The sequence below is a fragment of the Carcharodon carcharias genome, chromosome 7, assembly GCF_017639515.1.
Source record: "Carcharodon carcharias isolate sCarCar2 chromosome 7, sCarCar2.pri, whole genome shotgun sequence".
Lineage (NCBI taxonomy): Eukaryota > Metazoa > Chordata > Chondrichthyes > Lamniformes > Lamnidae > Carcharodon > Carcharodon carcharias.
The window spans coordinates 125,465,749-125,489,972 of record NC_054473.1 but is presented as its reverse complement, the minus strand read 5'-3'; the positions used below and the strand labels follow the sequence as shown (position 1 = coordinate 125,489,972).

Here is a 24,224-nt window from a genome sequence, read left to right as displayed (position 1 = left end):
AACAGAAAGAACAATTTGCATTTGTGTAATACCTTTAATGTAGTGAAACATCCCAAAATAGTCCACAGGTGCAGTACCTGACAAAAGCTAACACCGAGCCAGGAAGGAGATATTAGAACAGGTGACTAACAGCTTTGTCAGCCGGGTACATTTTAAGGGGCATTTTAAAGGTGGAGGGAGAGGTGGACCAGCAGGGAGGTTTCGAGAGAGAATTCCAGGGCTTAGGGTACAGACGGCTGCAGGGATGGCAATCAATGGTGGGTGAAGAAAGTGTGGAATGGTCAAGAGGTCAGAGTTGGAGGAATTTAGAGCTCTCAAAAGGTTGTTGGATTGGAGGAGGGGACAGATGTGGGGGGTGGGGGTGGGGGGCAACACCTGACATCACAGCCAAGCCTCAACCTCTCCTCATCCATTGTCCAAAAATGTACACTTTCCAGTAGTGGTCACTGGATAGTGGGGTGGAATGGGAATACTGGTCAATTCGCTCCTTCCAATCTCAGTGATTGTACAATTATACTATCCATACAGGATTCAGCTAACTCAGCACACCCAAGGATAGCTCAGCATCACTGGGTAATGAGAGGAGCTTTAGTCCCATGCACCTTTAACACCAGAGGTAGGTTTTATTAACTTCATTCTTGGGTTTAAATACAATATGTAGTACCAAATAGTAACCAGATGAGTATCCAAAGTATCTCTTGCATAAGGTGATATTCAACTAAGGTCACACTTTTATTACAGGACTGGAACTTATTTCTTTGTTGGTGTCCTTCCTTATATAACTGATGCAATTCCAATTATATTACATTAGACACTACAGCTATTACAATACAGAATTAATAAGTTTCTTACATAAGTTTCTTTAGGCTGTTGACTTTAGGAATGATTTCAGATAACGTTCCAGCAAATTTGTCCTCGTATTTTCTGCTTTTGAAACTATAATTGGAAAAGGGAGAATTAAAACATATTTCTTTTGTACTATTTTATAAGTGTTAACCTTTGGAGTTCAGACATGAATAAACATGCATTTCACCATCAGACCCATATCATCTGGGCCAGATTAATCATAAACATGTTGCACACAGGTTCTCTCTGTTGGCACATGGGTGCAGCCACTGAGGAATGAGGGAAAATGATACAGTCCACCTTTATTCCTGCTCCAAATTTTGTGAGATTCACTTAAAGAAGGGATTGTATCATGAAATAAGGAATCTTTTAATCAAAGATTCCATGAGCCTGTTATAAGGATAGAGAAGCTACCTGTAGTGGTACTGTGAATTGTAAACATATTCTTTTTCAACAGCCCTTCCACGTTTAAGGAAAGGTTTAACAAACGGTTAGAGATGGTTCAGTGTCCCTTCAGTCCAAAGTTTGCATCTTCTTTTTCATAGACCATGGTCAGAAGTTAAATGAAATCTGTTCACTTCAATCCAGTTCCTAATGAGGACAGGCCACATATCACAACATCACTTGCTACTTGCCACCAATTGCTATTAAGTTACCAGTTTGATTCAGAGAAGCCCAAGGATAGCTAATATGAGAAATGGGAAAGAAAGCACTGATCGAGGGTATTTTACTGGAATTGGAGTCAAGGAACATCACTGGAATAGAACTGGCAGAGGCTACCCTGCAGTTGAATTTCGCATATCATCTCCAAGAGCTTGAGAGGATCCAGCAGGCACCTGCTCTCAGGCCACCATCAATCCAACTTTTAGTAGGTCAATGGGAGATGCAAAAGGGATGCCTAGAAGTCTTGCCTTTATCCTACCTCCCACCCACCCACCTCCCCACATCCGTTTTATTTCCCTCTCCAGAGATCTGGCTGGTCTCAGAGCCTCCCTCTGCCGTGTGGCTGAAGTATCACTGTGTTGTTCTGAACCAGCTCTTGCTCGGTGGTTAGGCAGCAGAAATAGAAGGAAGAAACATTAAAAGCAGCCAGTGTACTGGTAGCTGAAAAGTGTAACTAGTTAATCTGATCAAATATAAGACCAGGTGCCTCATTGCCAGCCTAATACAACCCTAAATGCTTATCAGAAAATGCTGGAAAAATTCAGCAGGTCTGGCAGCATCTGTGGAGAGAGTTAACATTTTAAGACCAATATGACTCTTCTTCGGAATGTCATATCGGACTTGAAACATTTACTTTCTCTCTCCATGGATGCTGCCAGGGGTGCTGAGTTTTTCCAACATTTTCTGTCTTTGCTTCAGATTTCCAACATCCACAGTATTTTGCTTTTATAAACATTTAAGGCTGGAGTAGATAGATTTTTGGGGTCTAAGGGAACTGAGGAATGTGGAGAGCAGGTGAGAAAGTGGAGTTGAAGCCAGAGATCAGCCATGATCGTATTGAATGGTGGAGCAGATTCGAGGGGCTGTATGGTCTAATCCTGCTCCTATTTGTTCTGTTCTTATATGGAGGTGCTAAGAATGAAAAATCAGAACAATGCAGTAAGGAAGGGAGGTAAAGATTAATTGTCTTTCTATCCATGGCCATAAATTTCCCCCCCATCAGAGGGGTTGTGCGGGTGCGGGGGCGGGGGCGGGCGCGAACCCGATCTGCGCCCCTGATCGGGGACACGCCGCCATTTTACAAGGGCGGGCCTTAGCGCTGAGCACTCCTTGTGTGGGTGGGAGAGGATTCCCCAAGAGGTCCCCTGTGCTCTTTCGCACACATGCGCAAACTCCCTGAGGCACCAGATTTGTTGCAGTGCTAAAATTTTAAATAAAGGTTTTTTAACACTTTTTAAACATGTCCCCTCATGTGACACTTCACATGAGCTGGGACATGTCAAAGAATAAATGTATAAATTTTTCTTAGATTTTTAAACACTTCATGAAACCTTATCCCGCCTGTGGATGAGGTTTCACGAAAAATGTGAAGGCCGCCTGGGCTCTTCGCCTGCCCGCTAACCTTAAGGTTGGATGGGCAGCTCATTAAGTTGAATTAATTAGGTTTTAAATGGACTTAACAGGCCTTTGACAGTTCGGCGGGCACGCAGCCGTGTCTAAATGATGCGCGGTGACGTCAGGGCATCTACCCAACGTCACCATGTGTCATTTTACACGTCTGCGAGCAGGCCCCACCCCCGCTCGCCAACTGGAGAATTCTGCCCCATAACATGAGCTCTTTAATTGAAAGACAAATAAGAAGTCAGGAGTTCCCAGTTCCAAATAAAATCAGATGCAAACTCCAGTCTAGTGTATGAATCTTATGCACAATATTTCCATTGAATAAATTTCATGTTGCAGAAAGAGTAATACGATTGTGTAAGGGAATATGTTACCTACATGCAAGTTTCATATTTCTGGCTAGACCAATTAAAAATAATAAAAAAATAAACAGAAAATGCTGTAAATACTCAGTTGATGAGGCAAGAACTGTGGAGAGAGAGTGACAGTTCACATGTCAGGTCAACAATCTTATGTCAGAACTGGATTAAGTTAAGTTTTAACAGTGTACAAGCAGTGTACATGGCCGGTGGGTGGTGGTGGTGGTGGTGGTGGTGGTGGTGGTGGTGGTGGTGGTGGTGGTGGTGGTGGGGCGGGGGGGGGGGGGGGGGGGGGGGGGGGGGGTTGTGTGTGTGTGTGTGTGTGTGTGTGTGTGCGTGGTACACGGCTGGTAGATGAACAAAAGGGAAGATCTCTAGTAGAATGGAAGGCAGGAGTGATTTTAATTAACAAAAATCAAAAGGGAGTGGTAATGGGCCATGTAAGGAAATAAAAGATGTCTTATATCAATTGCAATTTTTATTCTTTAATGGGATGTGAGTGTTACTAGCTAGGCCAACATTCATTGCCCATCATTAATTGCTCTTAAGTGGGTAGTGATGAACTGCTCTCTTGAATCACTGCAGCCCATCTGGTGCAGGTACACCCATAGTGCTGTTGGGTTTTTGGGGGGGTTGGGGGGGTGGGGTGTTGTGGAGTTCCAGAATCTTGACTCAACGACAGTGAAGGAACAAATATATATTTCCATGTAAAGATGGTGTATGGCTTGGGGTGTGAACATCATGGTGATGGAATTCCTATGTATCTGCTGCCCTTCTCCTTCTTGGTGGCTGAGGTTGTTAGTTTGGAAGGTGCTGTCAAAGAAGGCTTGGGGAATCACTGTGATGCATTTTGTAGATTGCCACCTCATCAATCTACTCTTGCTCATCAGGAAAGTGATGAAAGGGGCCTTTGATAGTGCTATCAACTGGCTGCCACTGTGCACTGGTGGTGAAAGGAGTGAACGTTTAAGGTGGTGGATGGGGTACCAATCAAGCAGGTTGCTTTGTCCTGGATGGTGTTGAGCTTCTTGAGTGTTGTTGGAGCTTCACTCATCCAGGAAAATGGAGCATATTACATCAGGAGTTTTCAGAATTCCTAGCCTCTGACCTGCTCCTGTAGTCACAGTATTTATGTAGCTGGTCCAGTTCAGTTTCTGGTCAATGGGAACCCCAAGAATGCTGTTAGCAGGGGATTCAGTGGTGATAATGCCATTGAATGTCAAGAGGAGATGGTTAATCCTCTCTTGTTGGAGATGGTCATTGCCTGGCACTTGTGTGGCATGAATGTTACTTGCCACATGTCAGTCCAAGCCTGAATATTGTCCAGGCCTTTCTGCATATGGACACTGAGGAGTCATGAATGGTACTGAACACTGTGCAATCATCAGCAAACATCCCCCTCTGAGCTTATGTTGGAGATAAGCTGAAGCTGGTTGGGCCTAGGACACTATCCTGAGGAACTCCTTCAGTGATGCCCTGGGACTGAAATGACTGACCTCCAAAAACTACAATTATCTTGCTTTGTGCTAGGAATGACTCCAACCAGTGGAGAGTTTTCCCCTTGATTCCCATTGACTCCAGTTTTGCTAGGGCTCCTTGATGCCACACCTAGTCAAATGCTGCCTTGATGTTAAGGACAGTCACTCTCATCTCTCGAGCTCAGCTCTTTTGCCCATTTTTGGACCAAGGCTGTAATGAGGTCAGGAGCTGAGTGGCCCTGGCGGCACCGAAACTGAGCGTCAGTGAGCAGGTTATTGTTGAGTAAGTGCCAGTTGATAGCGCTATCAATGGCCTCTTTCATCACTTTCCTGATGATCAAGAGTAGATTGATGAGGTGGCAATTGGCCGGGTTGGATTTATTCTGTTTCTGGTGGAAGCATATACCTGGGCAATTTTTCACATTTCCGGGTGGATGCCAGTGTTATAGGTGTACGGGAATAGTTTGGCTAGAGTCATAGGGTCTGCAGTCAATGTTGAGGATTCCCAGGGCAACTCCCTCCCGACTGCATACCACTATGCTGCCACCTCTGCTGGGTCTATCCTGCAAGAAGGACATGACATACCTGAGATTGGTGATGGTGATGTCTGGGACAATGTCTGCAAGGTATGATTCAGTGAATACGACTATATCAGGCTTGACTAATCTGTAGAACAGCTCTCCTACTTTTGGCACAGGCCTCCAGATGTTAGTATGGAGGACTTTGCATAGGCTGGGTGTGCTGTTGTCATTCCTGGTGCCTAGGCCGATGCTTGGTCTGTCTGGTTATATTCCTTTTTGACTTTTCTGTGGTGGTTTGGTACAACTAAGTAGGCTGCTAGCCAGAGGGTAGTTAAAAGTCAACCACATTATTTCGGTCTGTAGGCCAGATGAGGCAAGGATGGCAGATTTGCTTCCCTGAAGGACATTTATGAAGCAAATGGATTTTTATGATAATCTGATAGCTTCATGGTCACCATTACTGAGACTCAATTTACATTCCAGATTTATTAAACAATTGAATTTAAATGCCACCAGCTGCTGTGGTGGGATTTGACCCCATAGCAATAGCCTGAGTTTTTTGGATTATTAGTCCAGTAACATTGCCACTATGCCACAGTCCCCATATTACTTGTGTTTAATTGTAGGCAGCTGCTGGGTGGTAACTAGGGATTCATTCATGCCCCCATAGACATGAGGTCGTTGGGTTAGGGGGTGTATGCTTATAATGTGTAACACCAGAAATAAATGCTTATCAAAGTGTGTAAGGGTTTGCTCCAGTTCTATCCTTCATTAACCAGCTTTCTGGAGTGCAATATCAGGAGTGTTCCAGCAGAATCATTGCCAGCACCTACTGTCCGAGAAAATATGAGCAGTGGTTGTGATCTGAAGTTGTTGAACTCAAAGTTGAGGACAGAAGGCTGTAAAGTGCATAATCAAATGCTGAGCTGCTGTTTCTCCTGTTCCCTGGTTCTGTTCTTGCTTGTAAACTGTTAAATCTCTAACATCACCGAGTGCTGACGATGCTGTCTAATCTGCTGAGTGTTTCCAGCATTCTCTGCTTTTATTTCAGATTTCCAGCATCTGCAGTATTTTATTTAAAAGAAAATAATAATTGAACTGGATTATTTTAGTGGCTTATTTATCCAGGAATTTTAAGAAATTGGGATACGATTTCAACTTCACCTCTGCCTGAAAGCTAAACAGAGTGCTGCGGCAGGGAGGGGCAGTGGGGGTGCCTGCGGCTGGGAGGGGTGCAAACCCATAGTCAGGCTGCCCAATTCTCCTTCCATTAACAGAAAGTCAGGCAGGCTGTCTAATCCTCTGCTTGGTTTTCTCCTTTGTAGTCTGTCCAAGGCAAAACTTTATGTCTGGGGTAGAAACAAAATGCTACTCTACTCCAGGTTTAAACTTTGCTTACTTGTGACTCCTTTTGCCTCATTTGCATATGTGTGATAGTGTGAAGACAGGCTGCTGTGAATTTAAGTTTTGCATTCCGCATTTTATATTTTCATTTCTGCTCCTCTGCTCACAGATTACTCTCCATTCTCCCAGCCCTTCCATCAGCTCCTGTCCCTTCCTCTTGAATTTCCCTATTGTGGAACAGACAGACTGACCCTTCCTTCATATCCAGTTGGAGACTTCAAAAGACACTATCAAAGGCACATACACTAAATGTTCCATTGTTCCTATCATCCTTTTGTCTCCGTCCTTGTGTCAGAATTTAGTAAGGATGAAAGCAAAGACTCTCAAAATTTTCACTGGAGTGACCCAGAAACTATGTAGCTGAAGTGGAAATAGGGAATCTCCATGTGATGGAATGAGGCTGCCAGTAATAACAAGGAGATAGGGAGGGGGTGGGGGTGTGATGGGGAAAGGATACATGAAAAGGAACAGACGGGACAATAGGAAGACAAACCAACAAAGAAAATTTTTAAGAACTTTAAATACACAGCAGATAACAATAATACAAATTGTCACCAGAGGGGGAAAGGATGAATAACAAACAGCTTATTTTGATTAAGGTAGATTCTCAATTTCCCTCCACTGTCTCCAATAAGAGAGTTGAATCCTCATTGTGGATTGCGTGCTGATATTCAATGAGTCTTCACTGAATTCAATGCTCAGAGCTGACAAGCATTCTCAGTTGGAGTGAATTTTACTCATTTTGGTGCATCTTATTCTGAGCAGTAACAGGTGTGTAGTCTACTCCACTCTATGATGGCATAAATCCTATTCTATTACCCTTGTTGCCCTGTTGTAGCCACGCTCTGTGTCCAATGTTGCTAATTTAGCACACCCAAATTATACTAGAGTGGGTCACCATCCTTAATTTGTGTAAGAAAATTATTTTGCAGGAAAAATTCAAGCTTGTGGGCTAGGAAAAAGGCAGTAATTGATCAGCCACTTGTTACAAACCCTGCTCAATTATCTTTACCATTGAAGATAATGTTGTACCCTCACAGAACTTGAATTTATCCCCATTAACTCTACCAATATTCTGACCAACTCTGCTCTCCTAATAATGCAAGCATTAAGCAAGCAGTGAGAAGAATTACAGACAAATGCAGACAAAAGTTCAATGTTTCTGTTTTGATATCCCTTGGTATAATTAGGGACCAACATTTTAACTTCTAGCTAGCTGTCTCCTCTAGGCTACATTTTGCTATCCACGTTTTTACTTCAAACAACAATAACAACATTTACTTTGCACCTTTAACCCTGTAAAACATCACAACATTATAAAATAAAGTAAGAGACCAAACTGCAAAGGAGATATTAGGACAGATCACCAAAACCTTGATCAATCCCAGAGCTTGGGGCCAAGGCAACTGAAGGCACAACCACCAACAGTGAAACAATTATAATTGGGAATGCACAAGAGGTCCAAATTAGAGGAACGCAGATATCTCGGAGAGCTGTGAGGCTGGAGGAGATTACAGAGTTAGGGAGGGCTGAGGCCATGGAGAGGTTTGAAAGCAAAGTTGAGAATTTTAAAATCAAGACTTTGCTTGACTGGCAGCCAATGCAGGTCAGTGATCAGAGGGGATGGCAGAAATGGGATTTTTGAGTTGAGACATGGGCAGCAGAGTATTTGATAACCTCAGGTTTACAGAAGGTAGAATGTGGGAGACCAGCATGAGTGCATTGGAATAGTCAAGTTGACAGGAAGCTACGTATCAGCGTTTCATCAACAGATGAGCTGAGACAGTTCAGCAATGCTGTGGAGGTGAAAATAGGTGGTCTTAAGTGATGGCACAAATATATGAGGTCAGGAGCTCATCTCAGCATCAAATGTGACACCAAGATCGGCTTAATCTCAGACTATTGCCAAGGAGTGGGATGGAGTGGGTGGTTAGCGAATGGGGTTTGGAGTGGGGACTGAAAACAATGCCTTCAGTCTTCCCAATACTTAAGTGGAGGAAATTTCTGCTCACATGCTGGATGTCAGATAAGCAGTCTGATAATTTGAACCAATTTTCCAAGTGACAGCTCAAGTGAAAGGAGACGGAGACAAACCAATACATTACTTTTGGACATATGCTTCAAGAACTGAAGGGAAAAATCATGGATCTGGGGAATGATTTCCTCTGTGCACTATTGCCACAAACTAGCAAAAGTATTCTTTAGGAATAACTTCAGACATAGCATCACAACCCATTCTGTAGATTTCAGACAGGTGGAAAGAATGGATAGTGAGGGGTTGAGTGAAGTGGGGGAGCATGTTGGCTGATAGTTATTGTGGTTTTGAAGTGTGTGTATGCTTTAAAAAAAGGAACATTCCCAGGCCAGAGGATGGAGAAATCAACCAGCCGAGAAAATGAAATGTTTCACATGGCAATCTGTACATTAGTGAGACTTATCTTCCAGTGTTCAAATGTTCTTTAGTTCATGCTGTGGACAGCAATAAAAAGGATCGCCAATTCCACTTAAACCTCAATCCAAATTGGGTTGGGCATGATTCACTCAAGGTGTGGGTCTATGGTCTGCAACATTTGCAGTAGACATGAGGGTCCAATCATACCAGCGACCTAGGAAGCAGGCCACATCAATCCACGTTGACTCTAGGCTGGACTGATGTCCACAGGATATGCAACCAACTCCAGTGCTAGCATCAAACTCATGGCCAGCAAAAGAGAGGGAGAGGACAGACATTACCAGCAACATTGATATCAAGGGTATAGAAAATATTTTGCAAGACTCCATTCCTGGTGCGGAGACTTGCTCAATGAATGCCAGGGTCGGAGGAGAATCAGCCTGTGACCTCCCAAGCTCAGATTTCCAGTAATTGAAATGAATGGCAAACACCATAAATCAGCATAATCTCTGTGTTTGATTCTTAAATCTGTGTTGCTCCCATCAAGTGAGACACCTCACTGAGAACGACAAGTTAATCTCAAAATGTAAACCCTTCACAGCTGGGCGGGCACAAAGACCACATGGCCTTAGATAATGCTGTGGGTTAAATTGGGCAGCAAAATTCCAGGTCACGTAAGGTCCCCCAACACTCCACAATATGGCAACAACATTGGAAACTCCTGCTAAAGATCACATTTACTTACACAAAAATTTCAATGTTCTTGCAAGTTCCCAAAACGGCGACAGTTTCTAGGTCCATGGCACAACCTCCAATATCCAGGCAGATGCAGCAGGCTCCACTATTTATAACAAAAGTCAAAACAGTCATATCCACTGGAGTAAGCCTGAAGTTTCGAAGCTCAAATTTGGACTTTAAATGTGCTGCAACTTCCCGCGCAAGGTCACAGTCTTGTGTCTCGTACACACAGTGGCACAATTCAATTATTTTTGGCCCGGTTAGATTTGTGGTGGCTAACTTTTGCAAGTTCTGTAAAATGGCCTTCTGCTTCTTTTGCACCCACTCTTCATTCTTGCTCGACAAGATACTAAGGAATTGCTTACATCCTTTTGAAGCTAATCCAGATAAAAATATGTGAACAGCATCAGTGAACTCATTTCTCACATCATTCTTCGACGTCCATTTTGATTTGAGGTAAAACCTGCGCTTTAGCATTTGGTCAGTAATTGTGCTGTCAATCATCTGATGAAGTGCTGCCAGGAACTCTTGGAGGGTCAAGTGAACAAAGGCGTGTCCGTTTTCCTGGTTCTGATCAATTGTCTTCACTTCAAAAGTGGTAAGAAACCCATATGAGGAAGCAAAATGAGTGACCTTTTCAGAGAGGAGGTCTCTTAAATAAAACACAGACTTACTCTCCTGGAGCCCCTTTCTTGCAAGATTGCAAAGTCCCTGAATCTCTTCTCTGTGTTTGTTTAGCAGTTGGTTTTCAGTATTAACATTTGCCACTTTAGTATTGGTACCTTTCCTTAAAAACACAGTAAGCATCTTAATATAGAATTGTGTCATTGTATGAGGTAGCTTGGGTTCTAAACAATTTTGAGATAACAAGTGCTCAAGACAGAGGAAAACGACCCAGCACATGGCTGGAATAGAGCACGTGTTTAATACCTTCCTATTCTTCTGCAAGTGGCAGGTTGCCTGACGATTGTGTTCACTGTTCTTGAAGAAACGACTGGCATATTCTTCGATTTTACACTGGTTGAAACCCGAGACTTCCCCTACCTGACCCACAACATCTAAAGGCAAGCAGAGGATGTCTTTGGGCCTGGAAGTTATTAGAATTGTACATCCAGGTAGCAGTTTCCCATGACACAAGCTGGAAAATAACTGTCCCACTGATAGTGGTGCAATGGGATCACTGGAAACAGCCGAGGTGTGGACAGAGGCTTTCCCTGCAAACTCATCGAATCCATCAAACAGGATCAAAATCTTCTCTGGGTTTCTTACTATAAATCTAAATACGGAATGGGAGTTCCTTTCCGGCTGAAGAAACAAGTCAAACAACATACTCTTCAGATCTATGCTTTTTTTGATGAGATTCAGTTGGCGGAACTCAAACAAAAAGATGTACTGGAACTGACAAACGGCCCCTTGCGTCCACTCATAGCAAATTTTGTGCATTAACTTGGTCTTTCCAGTTCCTGCTTTTCCAAGTAGAATGTGCACGCGACAATTGGAGACATGCTTTCTGTTGAGGAACTCTGCTAGGTTTGCAACTGAGTCCTGACTCTCTTCCAGCCCTGGTGAACTGAACACATCATCCCGACTAGCATCTATTCTCTCCTTCAGTTTCGCCACATTTCCATCCTTCATGGTCAGGCTTCTAAATGTCTGGTCAAGGATCACTTGTTTCATTTCATCTGCTTTTGCGATGTTGGCTTCATATTTCTGAGAGATGGTCTTTATCATTAATGATTTATAATCCTCTGCAGAGTCTGTTGATACAAAACACAAAAATCATCAGAGTCCAAAGGATCAAAAAATTGCCTAATATTAGAAAAAAAATGTACCTGTAGCATTAAAAATCTGGTGCATATCCATTATAGGGGAGATCCCCCAGTGTCCCAGCCAATATTTATCCCTTTATAAAAATCACTTTAAAAAATGATTTTCTGGTTATCATGATATTGCTGTTTGTCAGAGCTTGCTGTGTGCAAATTGGCTGCCGTGTTTCCTACATTACAAGCGACCGGACTTGAGGAGGACTTCATTGGCTGCAAGGTCATGAAAGGTGCTATATAAATGCAAGTCTTTCTTTTATTGCATCGCAGCTTACAAAGGCACAAAGCTGGAATAAATCATCTGAAAGTATCACATCTCAGTGTCACACTTCTGCTCCATAATTTCATGGTGACTGACATATGGATTGATCTATTACATTGCCATCAACTAACTGAGACAATCAAAGGAAGCTTAAGAATCAGTAGAAGCAGCAGATCACTAAACAATCAAATTGCACAATTCTTCTTTTGAAAGTTAGGATCTTAAGCTAGCCGGCGGCAGGAAGGAAAAAATTAAAGTGCTCCAAAAATATCCCGACTTTGGTTTCATGAGCTATCCTCAACATTTTCCTCAGATGAAAATGTATTAAAAGTAACATTTATAATGGTAATAAAAAGATGTTAATTTTTACTCCTACCCTTCTCTCTATGGTGTAGTAAGTCACCAGAAAGTTATTTCTCTAAATGGCTTCTAGTATTGGATGGGGGATTGGAGTCTGGGTCATCGTGTAGGTTTGTGGAGCACCACAGCTGGATGAGCATTTGGCCAATGAATACTAGTAATATTCTTTGTAAGGCTTTGTTGATTTTTTTTTTAATGCCTTGGTTCATCCAGATTAGTCATAACCCATTGTTCACCCCAGGAAGCCCTTGTCCTCTTCAGTTTTGTTCTAGAATGCCAGTTAGGGCTCCCTCCCTGCTGAGTCTAGTGAACACCATCACATACTGCACCAGGACATTTTTTATGATTGACAGCAAGACCAGCCATTCACCTAGCATGTTGCTACTTGTAAATCCTGCCAGGTCTCTTTACTTCCTAATGTTGGGAAACGTAGAAGGTTGTGTATTATAGAGAATGATCCTCCTGCTATATAATACATTGTACGTCAAATGGTGCAACACTCCTGTCAGTGTAAAATTACACCAACTCAGTCCATACTTGCTACAAGGTATCAATTAGAAGGTATAATTCGTGCATATGCTTTGTATCCACTGCATATATAGATATTTTGGATAGTGCACTTCAAAGTTTCAGAAGCACAAAAGAAACTCAGTGGGAAAAATTTGTTTGCAAAGCACTGTTGTTACGGTACCCAGAGTTAGATACAGTACACCAGCTGAACCCTAACCAGTGATTTCTAAAGGTTCAGAATAACTTGCTTGCTTTTGTACTATATTGCTCTACTGGTAAAGTGAAAGAACAAATGAACTTAGAGATAGTACGTTAAAAATGACCTGAAATTGCTGGCAAATTCAAATACTCTTCTCCAGTTTGAAATGATGTACTGTCCATTTCTAGCAGGTTTGGGTTCAACAGAGTGCTGGTGAAAGTGGCCACAGAACTGGATTTTACTGCTGCTGCTTTGCAATGGTTACCTAAAAGAGAATAGGAAATCTGTTTTCATGCTTATATACAATCAACCATCAAGCCTGCCCCATATATAGATGCCTGCAGCATCAAGACTATACATTTTCTCACACCTTGCAGCCATGTAATTTCCCCAGAGAGGCAAAAAAATGAAGAAATGACGGAGTTAATAAGGGGACAGGACTTTGATAATTCCCTCTGACTCACCCAGGCGATTGAAACCAATCCAGGAGATTGCTTATTGACAATGAGATCAGCAGGTAATTTTACAGACTAAGTCGCCAATCTCAACATTGCAAGACAGTCCTGAACTACTGTGTGCAATTATTCAGCCAAACACATGCTAATCCCCCTACTGTCAATGTGAGTGCACCATCAACAAAGGACTGCAGTGAGCATTCAGGGGTGGGTAATAAAATGGGGCTTGTCCCCAAGACAAATCAAATCAAGCAGCCAAGCTGTATAAAGCACTGGTATGCAACATGGGCTCCTGATCACAGCAAGTCTCCAGTCTGAAATAGGCACCACGTTTTCCAAGCCCTGGGGTGGCGGGCTAGGAGGTGAGGGAGATCCAGCAAAATAGGGTAGGTGTCTCGTCAGGACTGCACCCTGATGCATTCCTGCCGACGGGATATTTCCCAGGGGATGGGGGGAGAGCATCACCCCATGACAGATGTGCGCAGAAAATTGAAATAATTCAGACTCCAATTCGGGATGGCTTTTCTTGCTCACATGCATCCTGCTGATAGCAAAGCAGCACCCCCACTCCAATGTATTTGGAGGCCCTCAGCTTAATGGAAGAGGCCTTCATCTAAGGGGAACCACTGGGGCATTCCCAAAAGAGGAGCCACAGACTTCAAAGGGCACTCCGCAATTCCAATGATCCAAGCGGAGAGATTTCCCCTCTGATCCGAGGGGCTTGCCACCTAACCCCCTCCATCCCTTTAACTTATTGGTTATTTGTTTGGCTCCGAGGGTGCCTCCATTTTGAGGCACTTGCATGTTCTCAGAGTTGCCTCAGCAGTGTCACCTCTGCCGGTGGGACTGCTGAGGCTCCAGAGCTGCCAGTCTTCCAATTGGGTCTACAGCATTGAGAGGCTACCCATTGGACAATGAGCTCAGAGACAGCCAATTTGGAATTCACCTCCAGGAATATCCCTGTGCCGGTAGCACTGCCACCGGCAACTGTGGGTTTGGGAACCCTGTTGTCATCCTGAAACCCATGGAAAACAAAGTCTAAAGTGGAGTGAGCATATAGGCCAAGGACAAATTCTTACCATAGATCCAACCACCCTTAGGCTAGTGCTGTTGCAACTCTCAGGTATTATAGTCCACATTAATGTTAGTGCTTGGATTTACCTTTTCTCGATCGTTTTACTTCAGTAGGTTTAGGGTTTGCCACTTGTGCTGCTTTCCGTTTTCTTCCAGCATCTAAAGAAGTTGTCAAAATATTAATGACACATTACCGAACAGACTAAGCAGGGAAGTTGGTTCATGGCAACCTGGGATTATTCAGATTACTGGCCGTTCGGTCAGCACATTTCAAAAACTGCCATACATGTCAAATTTATGCTAACTTGTAAATTATTTATGTAATATTCCATATTTTACAACCAGTTATTCACACACATATATAAAGATTCTCTCTCTCATAGAAAGGGAGTGAGAGAGAATGTGAGTGAGTGAGAGTGATTGAGTGACAGAGAGAGAGGGAGAGAGATAGAGTGAGAGTGAGTGAGAGGGGGAGAGAGATAGAGTGAGAGCGAGTGAGAGAGGGAGAGAGATAGAGTGAGAGCGAGTGAGAGAGAGAGGGAGAGAGAGAGTAAGAGAGAGAGTGAGAGAGAGAGGGAGAGAGAGAGTGAGAGAGAGAGTGAGAGAGAGAGAGTGAGAGAGAGTGAGTGAGTGAGGAGAGTGAGCTCATTTAAATTCTATTAATTATATGCTAAACGGTTTCCCAACTGCCTTCAGCAGGAATGGAAAACCACCATTATCCCGCCAGGACAGTTGGAACTGCAAGTTCCCGCCATAATGAACTGGATTTTTTTCATCCTGTCGTATTCTGCATGCCCACCCACCACTAGTCCAGCCGCTGGCAGGGACGGAAAATTCCGACCAGAAAGGGAGAGACAGAGAGGCCAAGGGAGAGAAAGAGATACATACAAATATTATCCAAAAATTATCTATTCTAGTTAATTCTCAGTCATAGCTCAAATGTAGCACTCTTTCCTCTGGGTCAGAAGGTAGTGGTTTCAAGTACCAGCCCATAGACTTGAGCATAAAGGTTAGGGTGAAACTCCACAGCAGTATGCTGTACTGTCAAAAGTGTCTTCTTTTGGGAGAGAAGTTAAACCATGGCCCCATCTTCCCTCTCTGGGAGATGCAAGAGTTCCCACTTCATGGCTTTGAAGAAAAGTAGGGCAGTTATTCCCAACATCCTGGCCAGTGTTTATCCTTCAATCAACATCAGTGAAAAATATAATCTCGTCATTGCTGTTTGCGGGGCTTTGCTGTGAATTAACTGCCATATTTCCTATATGAATGAATGAAAGCCTTCTACTCTCTTTCTTTGCCTAATGTCAAGTCTCTGCCCCTGCCAGTGCTGTGGAATCTGCATGAGATCGGCTTGGGGAAGTTCAATGTTCAACATCTGCATTTTATTTTAATAAAATAGTCAGCCTCTGTCACATCCCAGCCCATAGGCACTCATTTAATTCATCCCGAGATCATAAGAGAATAATAAATACATCTCCAATTAAAAATAAATAGACAACAGCGTTTTCATCTTTGTTTTAAAGACAGGTTCATTACATTCCTTAGTTTTTGCACCATCACATAGGCCGGGATTTCCCGGTCGTTGAGCAGGGGGTGGATCCCGCTCGCCGATGCGTAAAATGACGTGGGATGACGTTGGGCGGAACTCCCGACGTCACTGTGCACCATTTCAATTTTCAGGTAGGCGGGGACGCAGCAGAATCAGCTGTGCACCCGCCGACCTGTCAATGGCCATTTGAGGCCATTAACAAACTCATTAAAGTAATTAGTAGACCTGTCCGTCCAACCTTAAGGTTGGCAGGCAGGCCGGGAGCCCTGGCGGGCATTAGAAAAAGTATGAAACCTCATCCACTGGCGGGATGAGGTTTCATGTAAGTTTTTAAAAATGTAGTAATAGTGTATTTAAAAGTGATGGACATGTCCCAACTCACGTGACATTGGCACATGAGGGGACATGTCAGGGAATTTTTTTTTTCTATTTTTAAGATTTTTTTATTGTGGAGCCGATCTCCCTGAGGCAGCATTTAGTCTCAAGGAGATGAGTGAGCTCTTTTGTGCATGAAAGAGTGCACTCTTGGCTCAGGGAATCCCTCCCCACTGCCCGCACAGGGAGCGCATAGCGTTTCCTTGTGGACATTACGCTGGGTGGGCCAATTAAGGCCCACCCACGTAAAATGGCGGCACATCCCTGATTTGGGGTGCTGATTGGAGGCGTGTCTCCGCGCACCCGCTCCTAAACATCCCTCCTGATGGGGGAGAATACTCTGCCCATAGTAACTGATCCATGGATTTTATTTGGATTATTCATTTTGAGTATTTATGTCACTACACAAACAAAAATCAGGCTCAGGTTACATTATGAGTGACAAGATTCTACTCAACTGTTCCATCTTCATACTTTCATGCATAAATTGATGCAGTTCAGGATTTTGGAACTGATACAAACAGTTACAAGATTGCTACGGTGTAAACTTAGCAAAGGCATTCCTAAAGAATACCTCAGCTAGCTCACTGGGGGGTGGAAGAGGGCAGGGAGGGTGTAGGAAGAAAGCTTACCATTATGGCCATTACAACTAAAAACTTCACTATAATTGTAGTTCAAATTCTGGGTTAGATGGGTTGAATGTTTATTTTGCCCCATAATTTCTCTCAATTAGGAGCAGAGGTATAGAAATGGGCAATTTGGTTCCTTAGGCCTATTTTACCCATCTTTACCCCACATCCCTTAATACTACTGGTAAACAAAAATCTATCAATTTCAGGTTTAGAATTAACAATTGTTTGAGCATCAACTGCCAATTGTGGAAGACCGTTCCAAACTTCTACCAACCTGTGTGTGTAGAAGTGTTTCCTAATTTCACTTCTGAAAGATCTGGCTCTAATTTTTAGACTGTCCCTAATCCATAATCAGTAGAAATGGAGTATAATGTGGAGAAGTGCAAGATTATTCACTCAGGTAGTAAGAATAGAGAAGCAGAATTGTTTTAAATGGTGGAAACTTCTAAATGTTGATGTTCAGGGAGACTTGGGAGTACTTGTACAAGGAACACGAAGTTAGAGTAGTGCTGTTACATTTGCTAACGTCCAGTCTGATGGGACCGCTGTGGAATCTATGGGGAGAATTTTCTCCCCGTTGGGCGAGCCGGTCGGGAGCCAGTGCAGGCGGGCGCAGAGCCAATTGCCGCCTGCGATCGGCTACGCGCCGGCCATGTTACATGGGCAGGCCAATTAAGGCCCGCCCAGCGTGACGCGCACTCAGTAGTGCTGAGCGCTACCTGTGCAGGCGGAAGGAGGGTGGAGAGTTGGGGCCTGTGTTCTTTCGTGCATGCACGCGAAAGAGCATAGAAATCTCCCGGAGGCACGGAGCTGAATTTAACACTTCAAACTAAAAAAGTTAAAAATCATTTACACATGTCCTCTCATGTGACAGCCACACATGAGCTGGGACATGTTTATCAAATGTTTAATAAAATATTTATTAATTTAATAAACCCTTCATGAAACCTCAACCTGCCCGTGGATGAGCTTTCGTGAAAAAAAAAGGTCACCTGGGTAGGCAGCCCTGTCAATTAGTTCAATTGCTGTGTTAATGGCCTGAACAGGCCTTTGACAGTTTGGCGGGCACGTAGCCAACTCCGGAGCACACCCGACGAACGAAAGATCGGAATGTCACGCGGTGATGTTTGGGACACGCAGCCAACTTCACCGTGCGTCATTTTGCACATTGGCAAAATGGGGCCCACCCCCGCACACTGAACAGAAAATACTGGCCTATGGAATTTTGGAAAATCTTGGCTAATGCATCCACTTTCTCTGCAGCTATCTCTTCTAGAACCCTAAGATGTAGGTCATGAGGTCCTGGGAATTTGTCAGATTGAAGTCTAATTTCTCTAATTCTTTTGCTCTGCTGATATTGCTCACCTTTAAGTTCCTTCCTCTTATTAGCCCCTTGGTTACCTTCTATTTCCAGTATGCAATTTGTGCCTTAACTGTTAAGTCAGGTATGGAATCTTGCCAATTCTGCCCAGGCAGCTTCGATGGCAGGACTGGGAGGCAGGTATGATGGGAGGGAGTCAGGTCAGTGGACTGAGGAGTTCCCGCATCCAATCTTGCCAGAGGTGGGGTGAAAACAGCAAGGGCTACCTGTCTGGCAGTGCCAGTAGCCAATCTGAATAAGTGAGTGCCCACTTCTTCCCAGCAGCATTCCATGGAGGCCAAAGCCTGGCAGGTGTCTGGAGAAGGCTTGCTGGCAGCAGGCCAGGGGAAACTGCGAGACCTCATACATACCTCCCAAACCCTAGCAGAGCCGCAGGGATTGCCAGGCCACAGCTGTGGCCAAAGGCCATCCTATGGAGGGGTTTCTCCCTCCACAATGGTGGCCTAGCATCTGTGGCCACAGCTTATTTTTTTTTTCAATGGAAACATCTTCAGAGGGCACCTCAAGATGGAGGCATTCTCACTGTTCCTCTTCTATAACAGGAGGGTTCACCTCTGTCAGTGGGGCTGCCATCCTTCCAAGGCTGCAGCTAGTGCAGGGTCTGAACCTGCAAATGCTCCCAGCCAGCGATTGTTTTTAAAGTGGGTAAGATTCTGCTCAAAATATTTGTTCAATGTCTCCACCAGTTCCTTATTCCCATTGGTAATTTCTCCTGCCTCTCTGTAGAAGGGGCCAATATTTACTTTAGCTACTCTCTTCCTTTTTATATATCTGTGAAAGCTACATATACCAATTCTATATTTCTGATTAGTTTACTCTCCATTCCATTTTTTCTCTTCTTTAAAATCAATTTTTGATCACCCTTTGGTTGTTCCGAAAACTTTCCTAATCCTTCAGTTTACTGCTATTCTTCATAACATTATAAGCCTCTTCTCTTAATTTAATACTATACTTAAATTCCTTAGTAAGACATGGGTCTTTGTGTTCTATTCCTCTAGATTTAAAGTCCAGCATTCCATTCACATTTTTGATTATTTTCTGTACCTGTTCATGACAGATCTATGTACCTGGACCCCTATGTCTCTTTGGGCCTTTGCTGCTGCTAATTTTTCACCATTTAGAAAGTACACTGTTCCCTCCTTTTATATCCAAAGTGGATGACCTCACTTCTGCCTATACTGAAATCAGTTTACCATTGTTTTGCACATACCCTTAACCTATCTATATCTTTGTAATTTTATGCTTCCATCAACATTGTTTACAATCCTACCTATCATTGTATCATCAGCAATTCTGGATATGTGGCTTTCTAACCCAAGTCATTAATAAATACGGTGAATAGTTAAGGGTCCAACATAGAACACTGTAGGACAGCACTAGTTGCAATCTTCCAATTAGAATGCCTGGTCATTATTCTTGTTTTGTCTCCTACTGCTCAGCCAATTTCCCAGCTAGTTAAATAATTTAATATCAGTTCCATGAATTTCACCTCTACCAAATGGTCTCACATGTGTGACTGTAACATACGTATCTTCTGGAAGTCCATACAAATCACATCCACAGACATTCCCCTGCCCACTACTTTAATCAGCTCTCCAAAAAAATAATAAATCAGGTACGACCTACCCTGTACAAGCCCATGCTGGCTCTCTCTAGTCAGCTGAAAAGTTTCAAGGTTTTCAGTCAGCTTACCCTTAAATAGACTCCAGCAATTTCCCAAGAACTGCTGTAGGTTAATTTGTATAGTTCCCTAGCTTCCCTCTGTCAGCTTTCTTAAATATTCTTTTGTTCTTTTCTGAAAAAAAAATCTATCCTGCGATTTCCACTTTTACCTGTGACACTTGATTCTACTTGTGTATTGTCGGAATTAGATTCATTCTGTTGCTGGTGCAACAAACCTAGAAAGAAAGACATTTACGTTGACAGTTACATTTTTCATAAGCCAGAAACCTTGCAGAACTCTACCTGACTGCCAGATACAGCCAATTATAATAAAAGCCCTTAACCTTTCCTTTGGGGAAGCTGGACAGGATAATGGCCTGTGCTTTTCAAATTCTTTGCAGTTTATAAACATCTGAACCTGTTGGGTCCTAGGACAATTAAAAAAAGAGGCATACAAGACAAGATGGTGTCAATCAGCTTCAATGAAAACATAGACCAAATAATTTCTGGACATGCAAATAACTAGTACAGCACATTAAATAGGCATTCCTTTCTGGTCTCCTTAATTCCATTGAGTAATTCATAATGTCTTTCACTAATAATTATTTTCTTTATGACTATTTCCTCCTATGCATTATTCATTACCCACTTGAAAATGGTCATTTATGCACCCACATTTGGACAGTGATGAAAGTAGAGCGACTGCCCATTCACATCACAGATCAAACCTAGACAATGGGAACTAAATTTCATCTCTGATGATTATTAAGGAAATTACTAATGGGGCAATTTACATTGGATGTAGACTTGGTCAAAAACTAGTTAAAACTGAGCGTTAGTCAGCTAATTGAGTTATTTCTGTGCAGGAAACTAGAAACATAAGAACACTAGAAATAAATTAAATCTCAGGATATGAGCGCTGTTGGCAAAGCCACCATTAATTGGACATTGCTAGTTACCCTTGAGAAGGTGGTGGTAGACCTTATTGAACTATTGCAGTCCGTGAGGTTGAGGTAGTCTTACAGCAGTATTCAGTCAGGGCTACAGGATTTTGATTCAGCAATGGTGAGGAAGGGTAGGTGATGTATGTGCAAGTGTGAGAGACTCGGTGAGGAGCTTGGAGGTGATGGTGCTCCTATCTATTTACTATCCTTACCTTTCTAAAGGTAGAAGTCATAGGTTTCGGGATATTTACTTTATAGGAGTGTATAATAGGGAGATCCATACTGCATCTTATCTCTGCCGCACTTGCGCAGGGGGGCTCAGGGCTGGGTATGTAAAAAAATTCCAGACCTCATCATAAACCTCTTTTAATGTATTTAAACCACAACTGTAATGGTTTGAAACACAGTTACAGTGTAAATGCAGCCCAAATCCCTAGTCATGGCTTGACACAACATAAGACAGAAGCCATAAGGCAAAGAATTTTCAAAAGTCTTTGCTCTATGATCAAGTCAGGTCTTAACTCAACTTTACACAAGTAATGTAAGTGTATCCTTTGACAAACCTAGAATTCATGCACAAAAAATACACGTGACTTCTTGATATATAGATATCTCAAATGAAAATATAGACAAGTAAAATTAGTTTAACACATTCCTCAAAACATTTTTCATTTCATTTTGTATATTGACGTGGACAAATTACTAGTTGCATTCATTTGGAATTAGTGTTTTTAAACACTGATTCCGAAGTTTAATGGAATACAATAGAACAAACTGAACAAGAACAGAATAGTAAACATTAAATATTTAACACTAGATTCAGGAGTTAATACTTTGGGAATGTAGTACATGAGCAATTTGAGACATGACATGTAGAAGGTGTTGCTTACTAAGGATAGGTGGCTTTGGACCTATGGTTCCAAAGCTTTTCCTCGCTGGGGTTTTCTCAGTGTCATTTATAGGTCTGTAGTAGACTAACTGATAGAGATTAATTGTTATGAAATAGTCAACAACTTCATTAATGTCATCTCAGTTAGCTACCGGGCAGAAGGAGCATTAGATGGATCTTGGAGTTTTTTTTAAACTAACTATCCCTATGTTGGACAAAGTGAACCAACTTCACTTAGATTAGGTCAAAATTGAACAATTACAAAATCATTTCACTTCACAGTGCTCCTTCTGAGGCTCTATGGACTGCTGTGCCCTTTAGGTTGTAATTGATTTTAAGCACACCATAAATTACCTTCTGTTTCATTATCTCCAGCTGTCATAAGCATGTTCTCGAGACACATAGGGAATGAGTTGCAGGGCATAATGATAATGACAGTTTCAATGAATTTCTTGCAGGTGTCGTTATCTTTGGTCATCAATTTGTTTAGCAGCAGTGAAACTTTCTCCACATTGGTTCCTTGGCTCATGACAAGGTTCAGCTCCTCCTCGCTGAGGATACCCTTGGCCTCTTCAAGGACATGGTCGGCTTCCAAACTGAGACACTCCACCAGGTGACCATGGTTACTCTCCAGCACTTCCTTAATTCCACCGGTGCTCATCCTGGCAAAGAAACCACATTGACAAGTTGGATACTAAAATATTCAGTTAGCCATTGCGATTGAAACAAGTTCAGCAAGGCTCACTCCACCTGAAACTAATTTAAACAGCAACAACTTTTTATACAGCACCTTTATTGTAGTAAAGTGCTTCACAGCGTTAAATTTAAAATCACAAACTTTATTTCAGAGTGCATTTGTTGCGGATTTTCACAAAGCATGCAGTCATACCAGCATTGAACCACTTCTCTATGAGGTTCATGCTAGGAAGCTCAACCAGTACTAATTGCCTCATGGCCAATTTGCCTAACAAACCAGTTGTCATTGCATTACATTTTCAATACAGCACCTATTTGCCTTTCCCTATTTGCTATATATCTTTTATTTGCAAAGTGAAAACAGTTGGTGTCTATTGTATATTTAAGGTTGTAGTTTGAATGAACCTTATATTGATCTGATGCTAAATCTGGAGCTACAGGGTGGATTGACTTTGACGTGAAACACAGTGAGAATCCCTCCTCTATGGACAGCACAGGATGTACACTATACCAAAAGTTAGTGCAAACTGAAACATCCCTATGACAGATGTAGTGTTGCAGCCAGAAATTTCTATTTTATAACATTGACACAAGTGGAATTTGATACCAGCATGAGATGCACTAAGAGAAAAAAAAAGATACTAGTTAGCAGAAACACATTATGGTTAACCTTCCTTCCCCTGTCCCTGATCAGTCAGGCAGGGCAACCCTCCTGCCATTTCCTGAACCTATGCAAATTTCCAAGTTCAGGTCATCAGAATGGATTCAACATTCTCAAGGGGGCCTGTGCACAGAATCAGTGATATTAAAGGGTATGGCCATGATCTCACTGAACAGTGGAACAGGCTCAAGGCCTCCTCTGTTGTCTCTGCAAAACCCAACCACTACTACTGCTAAATGCCTCTTAGCAATGGTTTCTGTCTGACTGTGGGAACTTTAGGCTGCGGTCTGACAAACAGCAACCAAAAGGCCTTCAATCTTGAGGATCTTCCTTATTGCCTGAGAATAATATATTTAACTTACTCCAGGTTCCTTCTTTCTGCACCTTTCTCAGATCCTTGAATTTGACTAGGTCTGAGCATCATTACATTATTCCCACTTCATTTGCATGGAATTAGAAGGCTTGCATCTGCTATAGACAGCAGAATAAAAGGACATAACATTAAAAATCTAGGTAGAATCACATTAACTTACTGCACAGAAGGGAGTCATTTGGCTCATCATGCCTGTGTTTTGTCTCTCGTGCCCATTATTATCCCTTAATACTCTAAGTTCCTCATCCTCTTTTCTACTTTTCTAACTACCTTTTAAATTTTTTAAAGGAATCAGCTCCCACTACCTTTGCAGGTGGTATTGCAGATCCTGACAAGGACCTCAGTAAAAACAATTCTCCTCATCTAGACATTTTACCAATGACTTTACATCTATGATCTCTGATTATTAACTACTCGCCAGAGGGAATATTCTCTCTTTATTTACTCTATCAAAACCCCTTAGCATCTTGAAAACCTCCATTAGGTCACCTCTTAAATCTTCTCTGCCCCAAGGAGAAAGTTCCAAACTTTCTGGCCTATCCTCATAACTGAAATCCCTGCTGGCACCCTGCCAAAC

General features: G+C 42.6%; 1 protein-coding gene across 10 annotated transcripts in view; it reads right to left on the bottom strand.

Annotated features, from left to right (window-relative positions):
* nlrc5 (NLR family, CARD domain containing 5) overlaps nt 1-24,224 on the bottom strand; it is a 211,434-nt gene that overhangs the window by 133,708 nt on the left and 53,502 nt on the right. For 9 of the 10 annotated variants that reach the window (XM_041191229.1, XM_041191236.1, XM_041191233.1 and 6 more), the window contains 6 exons: nt 22,272-22,579; nt 20,255-20,320; nt 14,573-14,644; nt 13,081-13,221; nt 9,810-11,559; nt 853-936 (listed from right to left, as the gene is read on the bottom strand). In XM_041191229.1, coding sequence (XP_041047163.1) covers nt 853-936; nt 9,810-11,559; nt 13,081-13,221; nt 14,573-14,644; nt 20,255-20,320; nt 22,272-22,579 — 2,421 coding nt within the window. The remainder of the gene's footprint in view (nt 1-852; nt 937-9,809; nt 11,560-13,080; nt 13,222-14,572; nt 14,645-20,254; nt 20,321-22,271; nt 22,580-24,224) is intronic. The other variant, XM_041191237.1, reaches the window with a different exon arrangement.